This window comes from Bos mutus, chromosome 26 (genome assembly GCF_027580195.1).
Source record: "Bos mutus isolate GX-2022 chromosome 26, NWIPB_WYAK_1.1, whole genome shotgun sequence".
NCBI lineage: Eukaryota > Metazoa > Chordata > Mammalia > Artiodactyla > Bovidae > Bos > Bos mutus.
This window is the reverse complement of record NC_091642.1, coordinates 40,203,468-40,217,112: the sequence shown is the minus strand read 5'-3', so window position 1 is coordinate 40,217,112 and position 13,645 is coordinate 40,203,468. Positions and strand designations below refer to the sequence as shown.

The window sequence follows — 13,645 nt, the reverse complement described above, 5'->3', positions numbered from 1 at the left end:
TGATAGCTCTCCCAGCTCATAGCTCAAGTGTGAAAAGTCTGTCATTTAGGAGAATATGAATAGTTTGCTCTCTTCAATCTAGATTAGCATTAGCTGAAGAAACTGCTTAGATTTCTTAAAATACTGGTTTCTAAGTCTAAAATTATAATGAAACGATTTGCTACTTGCACTGTCAAACATAAATATGTGGTGCTACAGATAATGTGTTATTATTGACCTGGTCCTCCTACCTAGACTGGAGTCTATTCCTCTGTCTGTTGCCAGCCAGTCTCTGGGGTGGTTCAAAAGACACTAAAACCACAGTGACCAGTCAGAAGTTGTTTTACTGGAGGACTGACCTGACTTAGACTGGAATTAAATTTGTTACCAGAACTTGTAACTATCCTTTGCTTCTGCCATTTAGACATACCCATCATTCTAAATGATCTAGATCAGGTGTCAGCAAACTATGGCCAAATCTGGCCCACCATATGTTTTTTGGACTTAGAATGGTTTTCCCATTTCTGAATGATTGGAAAAAATCAAAAGAACAATAAAATGTTGTGACATGCAAAAACTGTATGAGAAACTAAAATTTTAGTGTCCTTAAATAAAGTCTTATTGGAATATGGCCACTCTCTTTTGGTCACATATTGTCTATGGTTACTTTTGTGCTACAACAGTAAAGTTCGGTGGTTGGGATCATATGACCTACAAAGTCAATGAGACTTGATCTGTTTAATGTCTATCCCTGTACAAAAAGTTTGCTGACGCCTGACTAGAAGAACCAACATGGGAGTTGCCTTCAGATATTGAAAACCTGTTAACATTATTTAGACTTAGGTATTCTAGAGGGTAAGGTGATGAAAGTGAAGTTAAAGTCATTCAGTCATGTCTGACTCTTTGCAACCCCATGGACTAGAATTCTCCAGGCCAGAATACTGGAGTGGGTAGCCATTCCCTTCTCCAGGGGATCCTCCCAACCCAGGGATTGAACCCGGGTCTTCCACGTTGCAGGTAGATTCTTTACCAGCTAAGCCATCAGGGAAGCCCAAGGTGATGAAAGGAAACTCAAAGCTTAAAGTTCCTTGTGGGGAACCAGTGGTGGTTTCACAGGTTTTTACCTTCTGTCAGTTAGCCATCCGAACGTGATATTGCCAATAATGTCAATCACCCCAAGAATAGACATAAGAAAAGCAGCTTGCTGATGAGTCACTCCGACACTCAACGCATAAGGCACGAAGTACACAAACAGAGGACTACAGCCATAAGCCATAAACAGAACAGAGACGGCCAACACAACGAAGTCCGACATCAGTAAAAAACTGTATTCCTGCTGCAAAGAGCCACAGAGGCAGGTCTGCACCCATTCTTTAGTCCAAGTCGAACAGGGAGACGCCTGCTTAAAGTCTTGTGTCTGAGTTCTGCAGACATGGTTCTGCTCTGGAGTGGTTTGGTCCTCTTTAAGAGTGATTGGCCGCATCAAGGCACCGCAGACACAGAGATTCAAAACGAAGCCCCCAAGGATGAGTAATGCTCCCCTCCAGGAAAACTGTTCAATGAGGAGCTGAACCACAGGAGCCAGGATGAAGATGCCAATGCCACTTCCTGACAGGGAGATCCCATAAGCAAGGGCTTTCCGTCTGCTGAAATACTTGCCAACCATGGCAATAGCTGGAGAATAACAAAGTGCAAATCCAAGACCTGGTGATAAAGAGAAGTCTATGAGTCTAATGGCATGTCATGAATAGCCACTGAAAGAACATCTCTCAGAATCATACTATTGATAAAGAGAAGTCTATGAGTCTAATGGCATGTCATGAGTAGCCACTGAAAGAACATCTCTCAGAATCACACTACTGGCATTTAAGAGGATCTGAACCTCAGGTAAATCCCTTTAAAATTGCTTTCTACATCAAGCTGAAAATGAGTCTCCCCTCACCAGCCATCCACAATTTGGAAAGTATAGCATCTGTATGACTTTCTTCTTGGGAAGAAAAGCTTTAAGGGACTATGACTTAAGCAAAATAAAATGAAGACTTTAAAAACTATTATACAAGTTAAATTTGAATTAACTAGAAAATCAGGGTAACACTGACCTGAGAAATGTATTCTCACCACAATGATTTTTTTTAAATAAATTAAAGTTAATTTTAGTAAATTAAATGATCTCTGGGTAATTTAAGTAGTGTTAAATTATTGACAATACTTACATTATTAATAATACTTAAATTATCCAGAGAATTACTTCAACTCTTCACTGCACATGAAGACACAACCCTGATTATCTGGACCACTTTGGAATTTGTGTTTAAATAGCATATGTAATCCTGTGAAAGTTCCAGAGTACTTTCAAATATAAAGAAACATGCTCATTTTATCCATGAACATAGCATGTACATAGAGCAACCTGAAAATACCTCCAGCAGAAAGTCTCTTCAAGATTTTCCAGTTCTATTTTTTTTAAGTCAAGAAAATCAGAAAGGCTTTAAACCTGGAATTTAAACATCAAGGAAGGAAAAGGAGAACTGCCTGCACCTCCTATTTCCATCTTCGGAGCAGGGTGAGCAACGATCCCAGTTTGCTTGGACGGGGGTTTCCCACAGGTGAGGCCTTCAGCACCAGACCCAGGACAGTTTCTGGTAAACTGGGAGGATGGGACACCCTAGTGGTCAGGCCTTTTGGGTGACAGGGGACAGACACCTTTTTAGCTGACAGAGCTAGATTTATAACCTCACTGTGAGATTATATCTTTTATTGGCCAAATCATGCTAGTCCCTCCAACCAATCTTGATCCTCTGCAGTCCCTGTAAGTGTGATTTATGGAATGCACATCGGTTGCTTCTCTTTCTACGGACTTCATTCTCTAACATATATTTCCATAACATTGAAAGAGAATGTGTGATGTAAGAATATTCACAAGAGGCTTTTTTTTTTTAAACTGTAAACCCCCCTTTATTGGACAATGATACTCACTAAAAAGTAAGGGCAACTCAGGTCAACCGCAGATAGTATTTCAATGTCTTGGCAAAGACGTTGGGAGAATGATCATTGCTAAAAATTTATGTTGCCCTGGCTAATGTTGCTCTGCTTCTGAGTGAAGGATCTCAGCCATACATGGTTGCCCAAGGAAAGTCAGCAGTCACTGTTCTCACGTGGCTGAATTAAAGTGGTGACACAGTTTCATTACGTATGACAGTCCATTAAATTTCTAGCCCTTTTGTTTAATGTTTGGTAGGCAGACGTTCAGCTAAATTATGCATCCAACAATATGAATATTTTATGAATTACTGCTCTGTGGGCAGGCTTAACAACCCCTGGATAGGGTGGGATGAGAAGGGTGGTAAAAAGTGCCCTTACCTGTAAGAACTCCCAGAGTGAGGTAGAGATGCTTCAGGCTGGTGGCAAATGAGCCCAGGATGAGACCAGTAGATGCAAGCAAGCCACCCAGCATGATTCCCACTTGACAGGAAAAATGGTTACTGACAACACTCCCAAGTGGAGCTTCAAAAACAATAATAAATAGGTTCAACATAGAGGCCTTGAGGGCGCTGTGTGAAGGCTGTGGTGCATCAGTGGAGCAGATAACCATCCATCCTCAAATCCTTGAGCCCACCCCACTCATTCTATGGATAGAAACCGAGGAGAGAGGAAAGGACTTGTCGATGGTCCCACAGAGAACAAGTGGCAGGGCTAGAATCAGGATCAGGTTTCCTGACTAGCATTTGACTGCTCATTCCATTTCTCCATTCTAGAATGGTCATAATCCCAGGAGAATGGGCTGCTTTTCAAACAGCAAGTCAGCTCCTTTAAACAAAGGCCTTGGATAGAATGTAAACACACTGCATCTAGTGTGACCCTGATTTAGCTCAGCGGTTGCACAGTGATATGCCTTGTATGTTTCACATAATGTGGATCATACACAGTTAACGATAGTCATGACAGGTAAATGGTGGAGAAGAAAGTGGGCAGCACTGCATGGCCAGCAGTGTTATGCGAGAAAAGGCCAGGGAGAGAGATCATAGACACGCTTCACAATCTGGCACTGCTTCCGGGCTTTTGGAAACCCTGTGCATGAGAAATGAAAGCCCAGAAAATCTAGGAAATGCGATAACATTTCAGTTAGCCTCATTCTATCTATGGTTTAACAATGTGTCAGAATTATGCCAACTTCCAGGTTTATAGGATAATAATTAAAGCTGGAAGAGACCAAAAAGAAACTAAAGTTCAGGGGAATATGACATACCCAAGATCACTAAAAAATATTCAGCTCAGGGAACCTGACACCGAGCACAGTATTATTTCACCCTATTATTCTGGCTTCTTGGGTCTTTCAGGCAGAGGAGTTGGGTGGAGGAAGCATGTGAATTTCTTTCTAAAGAACAATTCATGCAGACACCAGTACTCATGGTAACAAGATCAGAAGAGCCAATTCTCTGGGTATCTGTGGAGTGTAATTTTTATATAGATCAGGTTAAAATTGGGGCTTGATTCAAATGTACATGATAGAATCAGTCATCAGCCTAATATCCCATCTAGTTAGAATAGTAGCTGGATGCATATATAACTTCTAGATAATAGGAATGAGCTAATCTCCTAAAAATATATTTAATTCTCCAGGCTGATGCTGTGATGGCTGTTGGAAAGTGACAAAATGTATATGAGACTCCATGAAAAATGTTCACTTCTCTGCCCATCGTAGTGCAGATATGGCCCCAAGTATGTCCCAGATTTGATTCTGCAGCCTCTTGTCCATACTCCGAACTCAACCAATGAGCAAACGGTATACAGTAATTGTGTACAAGAGGACTCAAGGCCTTGGATAGAATTTAAATACACTGCATCTAATGTGACCCTGCTTTAGCTCAACGGTTCACACAGTCATTGTGACCACAGTGGTCACTGAAGGCCATTTATTCCTCTTTGGGGGATTATAAATATTCTCCAAAAGATAACAGTGGGAGAAATGAGTCACCTGCATCCTTCAAGAAAGATAAACATGGCAGTTCTCAGTGCCATGAGCACAAGTGTGCTCACACAAAGACAATGACTACTCATCTGACCCTGAAAATCAAGTGATCATCTTACCGTTTTAAATTAAAAAGATAGGCTAGAAAACCCGAGTTACGATTTTTTGATCCCTTCTGACCTTCCAGTGTTATCAGTAGTGTCAACTTAGTGGTCTTGTGAAACCTAGAATGGCACTCAAATTCCTTCCAACCAAGGAACTACATCAGAACAAATCAACCAGCTCCTGATTATGTACACTTTTCTAAAAATAAATATGAATCAGAACCTAGAATGGAATACTGATGTTATTTATGTTACTAAACCATATAGTATTTTCTTCTGCAACCAAGATATGGCCTGAAGAGATCACAGTTTTTTAAAAATATTCAGGAGTCAATAAATGAAAGGATTAAGTGGGTCAAGCCGGCAAATAGATGATTTCAATTGGACCCGATCTCATAACATTTCTATGACGCTCATGTAGTAACTTTGGTTGGAAATTTTTAAAAATTTACTGTACAGATGGAATGAGAGACTCCATGAATCTTGAGATCACTCTACACATTATATATAGCACCTCTGTGGTTCTGGAAGGATATAATAGCCATTGTGAATACGCTTATCTTATGATTGCAACATTCTATTTTTCCACAATACTTCTCTAAGAATGAAGACTTATGCATGAAAAATGAATCAGTGAGCCAAATTTTGAACCCTCTGGGAAGGAAAGAGAGTGAAAACAAAACTCGAGGCATGATGTACATGTTACTGGCACTTATTTAAGGAGACTGCATGGAAATGACTCACAGTGCCTTCTAATGGCTGTTTACATGGCTGGAAAATAAGGGGGCAACAAGACAGAGTGTACAGTGTACAGTTAGCTGCGTCCAAAATCAGGATGAGTCCTGTGATGCCTGGCTCCCTAACTTGATACGGAAGAACCAAATGGTAAGTATCCAACCGACTGTACTCACGACCTGGTCCATCCGACATCAACCAAGAACATGAATTCCAACACCATGTCTGATTGAGTTTGGTTAAAGGCAGGATCATATTTTTCCTTTATATACTTTTAGTCAATTTTTACCATAGCCCTTCTACTCAGAAAAACAGGTCATCAAAGACAGTGGAAGGTCACTGTTATGTACAGTTCAAAGGGAGCCACTAATCGTCTATCCCTGGAGATACTTACCACAGAGCATGGTCACACAGTCTACAATGGAATGGATCCAGGCTGTCTGTGCATAATCCTGAGAGAAGTATGTCTGGAACTCCACAAAAAAAATTGAAATACATCTGAAAAAAAGTGCAAGTATTTTATACAAAAAAAAAAAAACCACAATGAATATAGATTTGAACAAGAGCTTCAAGTTTTGGTTCAATCAGCTGTTCCAGTCTCTAAGGGTTTTAATTGATTTTGACTGATTTTCAATGATACATTGCTGGTCCATTGTAAGTGGGAAATCAGAAGCTAACCATTGGACATTCTAAGGGATAAGACCAAGTGTTCATTCACTACAGGGGCTGTGAAGCCAAGTAGATGTGAAGATCACTGCTGTAGGAAAAGTCTTGTGGAAAAGACGGCAGGTCAAACACATGGGTTCTTACTCAGCTTAGTGTTTCACTAACATCTGTAGCTTCTAAGAGATGGCTGTACAAGTTATGATTTGACAATAAACAGTTATACATCACCCAGCAATTTCACTTCTAGGTTTTAACCAAAGTTAATAAACAGATAATGGTGATAATAGAAAATAATAATACAAAAAAAAGATACACATATATTGTGGATAACTATTTATAATAGCCAAATGTTGTCACCAACCTATTTGTCCACCAGTAGGGACTGGTTTAAAATTAAAAGATGCTGAAATGATAAGGGACTGAAGTTAAAAGACGCTTGCTCCTTGGAAGAAAAGCTATGACAAACCTAAATAGTGTATTAAAAATCAGACATTACTTTGCCAACAAAGGTGTCTAGTCAAGTCTGGTTTTTCCAGTAGTCATGGATGGATGTGAGAGCTGGACCATAAACATGGCTGAGCGCCGAAGGATTGATGCTTTTGAACTGTGGTGTTGGAGAAGACTCTTGAGAGTCCCTTGAACTGCAAGGAGATCCAACCAGTCCATCCTAAAGGAAATCAGTCCTGAATATTCATTGGAAAGACTGATGTTGAAGCTGAAACTCTAATACTTTGGCCACCTGATGGGAAGAGCTGACTCACTGCAAAAGACCCTGATGCTGGAAAATATTGAAGGCAAGAGGAGAAGGGGACGACTGAGGTTGAGATGGTTGGATGGCATCACCAACTTCATGGACATGAGTTTGAGCAAGCTCAGGGAGTTGGTGATGGACAGGGAAGCCTGGCATGCTGCAGTCCATGCGGTTGCAAAGAGTCAGACATGACTGAGTGACTGAACTGAACTGAACTGAGGGACTGCTTAAGTAACTTAGACATAGTAGACATAACGTCCCATGTCTGGCCTCTGGGAAGTGAGGTCACTCAGTCGGGTCTGACCCTTTGTGACCCCATGGACTGTAGCCCACCAGGCTACTCCATGCATGGAATTTTCCAGGCAAGAGTACTGGAGTGGGTTGCCATTTCCTTCTCCAGAGGATCTTCCCCACCCAGGGATCGAACCCAGGTCTGCCACATTGCAAGCAGATGCTTTTACCATCTGAGCCACGAGGGAAGCTCCCTTGTGGAGTTATAGCATATTAATAAAATGAAATATTTATTAGGTATTTGATTTATTGACTTGGAAATAAAGTCATAATATAATGTTAAGAAACAAAGTAAGTTACAAAATAGTTCACATAAAAAAGGCTTATTGTTATAAAAACACAGTTTATGTAACAAAAAAAGCCTCAAAGCATATAAACCAAAACGTATCCAGCCATTACATGTGCATGGTGATGTTGTAAATGTTTTTTATTTTGTTCTGCACTTTGAATTATTTGACAGTGAATATTTCTTATACAGAAACTTATGTGTGTGTACATATACATATATACGAGAGTATGTATACACAGACAGAAACAAAGAGACAGAATTTTTTATGTTGAAAAACAGAAAACTACTTGGGAAAAACAAGACATAAGTGAGTCAGAAGCAACAGTTTATACCATCGTACAACTCAGAAGGAACCTCACACAGATTAGTAGGGTGTCTAATGCAGGCCAGGAAGCTTTTAGAGCTCTAAGATACAGGGAAAGAAATCAGGCTTGCAGCTGGGGATGAGATAGAAGGGTATCTGCCTCCTGGGACAGGCCTTACATTCCAGCTCCTTATGCTTCAACAACTCCTGTTGCTGCTTCTGCTGTTGCGTCGCTTCAGTCGTGTCTGACTCTGTGCGACCCCATAGACGGCAGCCCACCAGGCTCCTCCATCCCTGGGATTCTCCAGGCAAGAACACTGGAGTGGGTTGCCATTTCCTTCTCCAATGCATGAAAGTGAAAAGTGAAAGTGAAGTTGCTCAGTCATGTCCAACTCTTAGTGACCCCATGGACTGCAGCCCACCAGACTCCTCCATCCATGGGATTTTCCAGGCAAGAGTACTGGAGTGGGGTGCCATAGTAGCCTGTTATTTATTCTCCCTGACTCTCCAGTTGCTGTTGGAAGTGAAGGTGAGTAGATGGGAAAGTTAAAGAAGAGGGAAGAAAATGAGGAAGCATGAGGACAGCAGTGTTAGGCAGATCTGGCTTTACAGTTTACAACCTATACAATTGCACAGAATCTGACACTTAGAGGCATAAAACTTCGTTTAACTCAGCTGTCACTGTCTTAAAATTCCTTATAATTTTATCTTTGAAGTTGGGTTTTGTAAGTGAAGTCCACTGGGACAATGAAGCATGCGTGTGAGCAGAGAAGAGCCACAGATTCTTCAGTCTGCAGTTCTTAGAGATGCTCCAGGGCACAAAACTCCAGTAGACTCTTGTGTGGGAGTCCAGTAAAGCTCAGACCGAGTACAAGGTAAGTGTGTTATACCTACAACTGAGTGATCATGGACAAAGGGCAAGAAGAGAGACCAGGCTTTTCTTTCAAACCAAATCTTGCTTCAAATGCAGAAGGCAGTGATGCTGTAAGAAACACAAAGGTCAAGGATTCCTATCAGATCCTTTGTTACTCATGTTGCTTCTCTGTATTATTTGGTCCCGTATGCTGAAAATGATGACACAGAAGGAAAGAAAAAGATGGGGCTACTGGTAATATTAAGATGATCAGTGGATCTGTGCTAGTTTCCATTTTTCTTTACTCAGAACAACACTAAAAAGAAAACTAAAAACATCATGAAAAATCAAGATAGATTACTGAAAAAGGAAAAGCTTCCTATTTTAGTACACTTTTGTGTGCATAAGTCTGTTCTCAGTCACTAAGTCATGTCTGACTCTGCAATCCCATGGATTGAAACTCACCAGGCTCCTTGTCCAAGAGATTTCCCAGGCAAGAATACTGGAGTGGGTTGCCACTTGCTACTCCAGGGGGTTTTCCCAACCCAGGGATCAAACCCAAGTCTTTTGCATTGGCAGGCGGATTCTTTACCACTGAGCTACCTGGGAAGCCTTTTAGTATATTTACCAGCCCTTTATTTCCTGCCTTTTGGACAAGAGGCCTTGCATTTTCCTCTTGCATTGCTGCTGCTGCTAAGTTGCTTCAGTCGTGTCTGACTCTGTGCGACCCCACAGACGGCAGCCCACCAGGCTCCCCTGTCCCTGGGATTCTCCAGGCAAGAACACTGGAGTGGGTTGCCATTTCCTTCTCCAATGCATGAAAGTGAAAAGTGAAAGGGAAGTCGCTCAGTCGTGTCTGACTCTTCGAAACTGGGTCCTGCAATTATGCTGCCAGTCCTGGTGATAGGAAAGAGCAAAGGGATGGGATAGGATGCTAAATTCTAAGTCCCAAAGGTGCTGGGGTGGAATTTGATGTGCAGAGGATAGATTAGGTTCAGCACTTGTGGAAGTGTCTTCTCTCCACTAAACAGTTTTGGGAAATTTAAAATCTGTGGGGCTATGTTTGTCTCTTGTGACTTTTTTTTATCTTGTTCTATTGTCATTTCGTTTTGTTTGATGCTTTTTTTTCCAACTGATATGATTAGTCATATCAAACTGTAAGCATGCAAAATTCAAAAGTAACACTTGAGATTCTTATCTAAACATGTGAGTAGGCTTGTCAGAGGTAACATTTAATAACTACATACACAGACTTCTGAATGACTGTGACTTTTATGAAATATGAGAGGGATTATTGTTGTCCTTTCCTTTATTCTCCAAACGGAAAGGACCATGGAACTTTTTAGATGGTAAAGTTTTATGATTTATGCCTTCTAAACACAGACAGTGAAAACTAGGAGTCCTAACCACTAGAGCACCAGGGAATTCTCTCTATAAATATTTTTTGAATGAGGAAGAATAACAGACAAGAAGAAAGGTACTTTGGCTCAGATTTTTCCAGAAAGGTGAGAATCACAGGCATGCATATTGGCTTTGACAGGCTTTACCCAAGTGTTGGTGCCAGAGGTGTTTGCCTCTTCAGAATTGAGAGGCCACCAAGAGGGGTGCTGCACAATGATGAACGCACATATTACAGAAATATAAAATAAGCCTAAAGCTCCATGGATATTCAGTTGAGGAATTAATCTAATTTTGGTCCATTGGGAGTGGTGACTAGACAATCAGGAAGTCTCCATGAAAGGGGCTTCCCTGGTGGCTCAAAGGTAAAGAATCCGCCTGCCAATGCAGAAGACTTAGGAGATGCAGATTCAATCCCTGGGTGGGGAAGATCCCCTGGAGGAGGAAATGGCAACCCACTCCAGTATTCTTGCCCAGAGAATCCCATGGACAGAGGAGCCTGGAGGGCTACAGGCCATGAGGTCACAGTCAGACACAACTGAGCGCACACACAGGCTAACACTGGCATGACCTTAAAGAAAACAAATGTTATTGGCTGTACATGTGCTTCTCACCCCAGATTATTTTTGCTGTCCCTTGGAATATTTGGGCATCTGACAGATGTCAGCAGATCTGGTTTCTGATCTCTGATTCCCATGCTGAATAACTGAGGGTTGCAATAAAGCTTCTAAATCTCTCAGGGTCTTGATTTCCTCATCTATAAATTAAGCATTTGGAGAAGCAAGACTGTATCAGTCAGATTGGATTAGATTGTGCTGCAATAGCAAACAACCCTGAACAGCCTCCAGGGGTTAGTAGGTTTTGTTCACGGTATCATCCAAGTGGTGTCTGCTGTATCATTCTCAAAGATACTTTCTCTCAAGGGGTCAGCATACCTGCAGCCTCTGTCTTGTCACTGTGCTGGAAAATTCTTCTCTGGCTCCTGGAGAACTGGGAGCTGACAACATCTGATATTTGGAGAAGACTTTTTTTCCCGGTTGATAAAGTTATCCACTAAGTCAGCACAGTAAGTAATCCACTGGGCAGCGCAGCCCAGTGGTTAGAAGCACTGTCACTCACCCACCATGCGACTTTGGACACATTATTCAACCTCTGTGTGTTATCATAAGGATTAAATGACTTAATCAATGAAAATTGTTTGGAATAATGCCAAGAAACACAGAATAAGTGCGCAGGTAACATGAGAAATTATTTACAGGAATTGAGCGGTTGCTATAAGAGCTTCACAATTTCATAGGACTCTAGACATCTATTACAATTAAGTTAATTTAGCCCCAGAAGAATTTGAGAAAAATAGGTCTCAGAGATGGGGGTTTCCTTTAAACAAACATTACTTTTCAAGTATCAACTCCAATTAATTTTTCAAGTTACTAATAGAATGCCATGTAATTCCACAATGAAATGAATTTATTAACATAGATAATGTGTTTGGTAATAAGACATCTTGAAGCAAAAACAGGTAATCAATGCATATTAACAAGCACAGGGAGCAAATAACAAGAATGACTGCTTTAACAGCCTGCACAACCTTAAGCTTTTTATAAATTTTATGTGTAAGAAAGCATTACCAGTTACAAGGCAAGAGTGAAATATGATTTAAATGGTAGATTTAATGGTAGCATTATTTGTAAAGCAAAAGCCAGGAGACAATATAAATGTCCACCAATAAAAACATTTTAAATACATTGTGGACTCATCTATATGAAATCTTAAGTACCTATTTTTCAGTGAGGTAACCCTTGTGCATTGTTGATGGGACTGTAAATTGGTACAGCCACCATAGGAAACAGTATGGGATCCAACAATCCCACTGCTGGGAACAGATCCAAAGAAAATGAGAGCCCTAACGAGAAAAGATACCTGCATCCCCATGCTCACAGCAGCGTGATTTATAATCGCCAAGACACGGATGGATAAATGGATAAAGAGGGTGTGGTGTGTATATACAATGGAATATTATTCAGCCAGGAAAAAAACGCAAGGAAATCCTACCACTTTGCAACAATATGAAAGGGCTTTGAAGGTATTTTGCTAAGTGAAATAAGTTAAACAGAGAAAGACAAATACTGTATGATCTTACTCATATATGGAATCTAAAACAATAATCAAACTCATATAAAAAGAGATCAGACTTGTGGTTACCAGAGACAGAGGGTGGGGGAAAGGGGACTGGTGGGAGGTGGTCAGGAATACAAACTTCCAGTTATGAGATAAATAAGTAGTAGGGATGTCACGCACAACATGACGACTACAGCTGACACTATGGTATGACATACAGGAAAGATGTTAGAAGACTACATTCTAAGTGTTCTCTTCAGGAGGAAAGATTTTTTTCCTCTTTTCTTCTTTCTTTCCTTTTCAGTGTAGTTATATGAGAAGGTGGATGTTAGCTGAACCCATAATATACGTAAATCAAATCATCATGCTTATAAACGATTATATATAAAGTAGATAAACAATAAGGTCTCACTGCATAGCACAGGGAACTACATTCAGTATCTTGTAATAAACCAATGGAAAAGAATAGGCTTCCCTGGTGGCTCAGTTGGTAAAGAGTCTGACTGCAATGCAGGTTCGATCCCTGGGTAGGGAAGATCCCCTGGAGAAGGAAACGGCAACCCACTTCAGTATTCTTGCCAGGAGAATTCCATGGACAGAGGAGACTGGCGGGATACAGCCCATGGGGGTCACAAAATCGAACAGCTGAGTGATTCACACTTTGACTTTGCTGTACACCAGAAACTACCACAACACTGTAAATCAAACATACTTCAATAAAAAATCATCAATATGTATGCCTCGAACTTATATAGTGACTAAGGTTGATTATTTCTTAATAAAACTTGAAAAAAGTGGAAAAAAGAATTAACTGCCCGGTAGGCACTGATCCTATAAACTGACAAACCCCCATGTAAGCTGCTCTCCTCGCCTCTTTCTTCAGTTCTCTTGGCTGCTTCCTGGTGCTTCATACTTTTCTCCTCCAAGCTTATTCTGCTCAAGGACCCTGCTCTCAGCCTCTCCCAGGAAGCTCTGAAGACAAGTCTTTGCTGCCAGCCACAAGCCTCTTTTTTAATTTCCAGCCGCCCTTCTTATAAAGCACCAAGCTCACTTCCAGAACTTTCCTCTCATCAAATTATATATAAAATAGATAAACTATTGATGAAATGCTTAAATGAATGATGAAAGCTTCTGCATGGAAGAACCAAGATGAAAGATTCCTTTTAACTCTATGACCCCTCACTCCCA

At 40.8% G+C, this 13,645-nt stretch overlaps 1 protein-coding gene across 8 annotated transcripts in view; it reads right to left on the bottom strand.

Annotated features, from left to right (window-relative positions):
- Nucleotides 1–13,645, bottom strand: part of SLC16A12 (solute carrier family 16 member 12) — a 99,933-nt gene that overhangs the window by 7,919 nt on the left and 78,369 nt on the right. For 6 of the 8 annotated variants that reach the window (XM_070363424.1, XM_070363427.1, XM_070363426.1 and 3 more), the window contains 3 exons: nucleotides 6,182–6,285; nucleotides 3,340–3,483; nucleotides 1,104–1,683 (listed from right to left, as the gene is read on the bottom strand). In XM_070363424.1, the coding sequence (XP_070219525.1) occupies nucleotides 1,104–1,683; nucleotides 3,340–3,483; nucleotides 6,182–6,285 (828 nt within the window). The remainder of the gene's footprint in view (nucleotides 1–1,103; nucleotides 1,684–3,339; nucleotides 3,484–6,181; nucleotides 6,286–13,645) is intronic. The other 2 variants (XM_070363430.1, XM_070363431.1) reach the window with 2 other exon arrangements.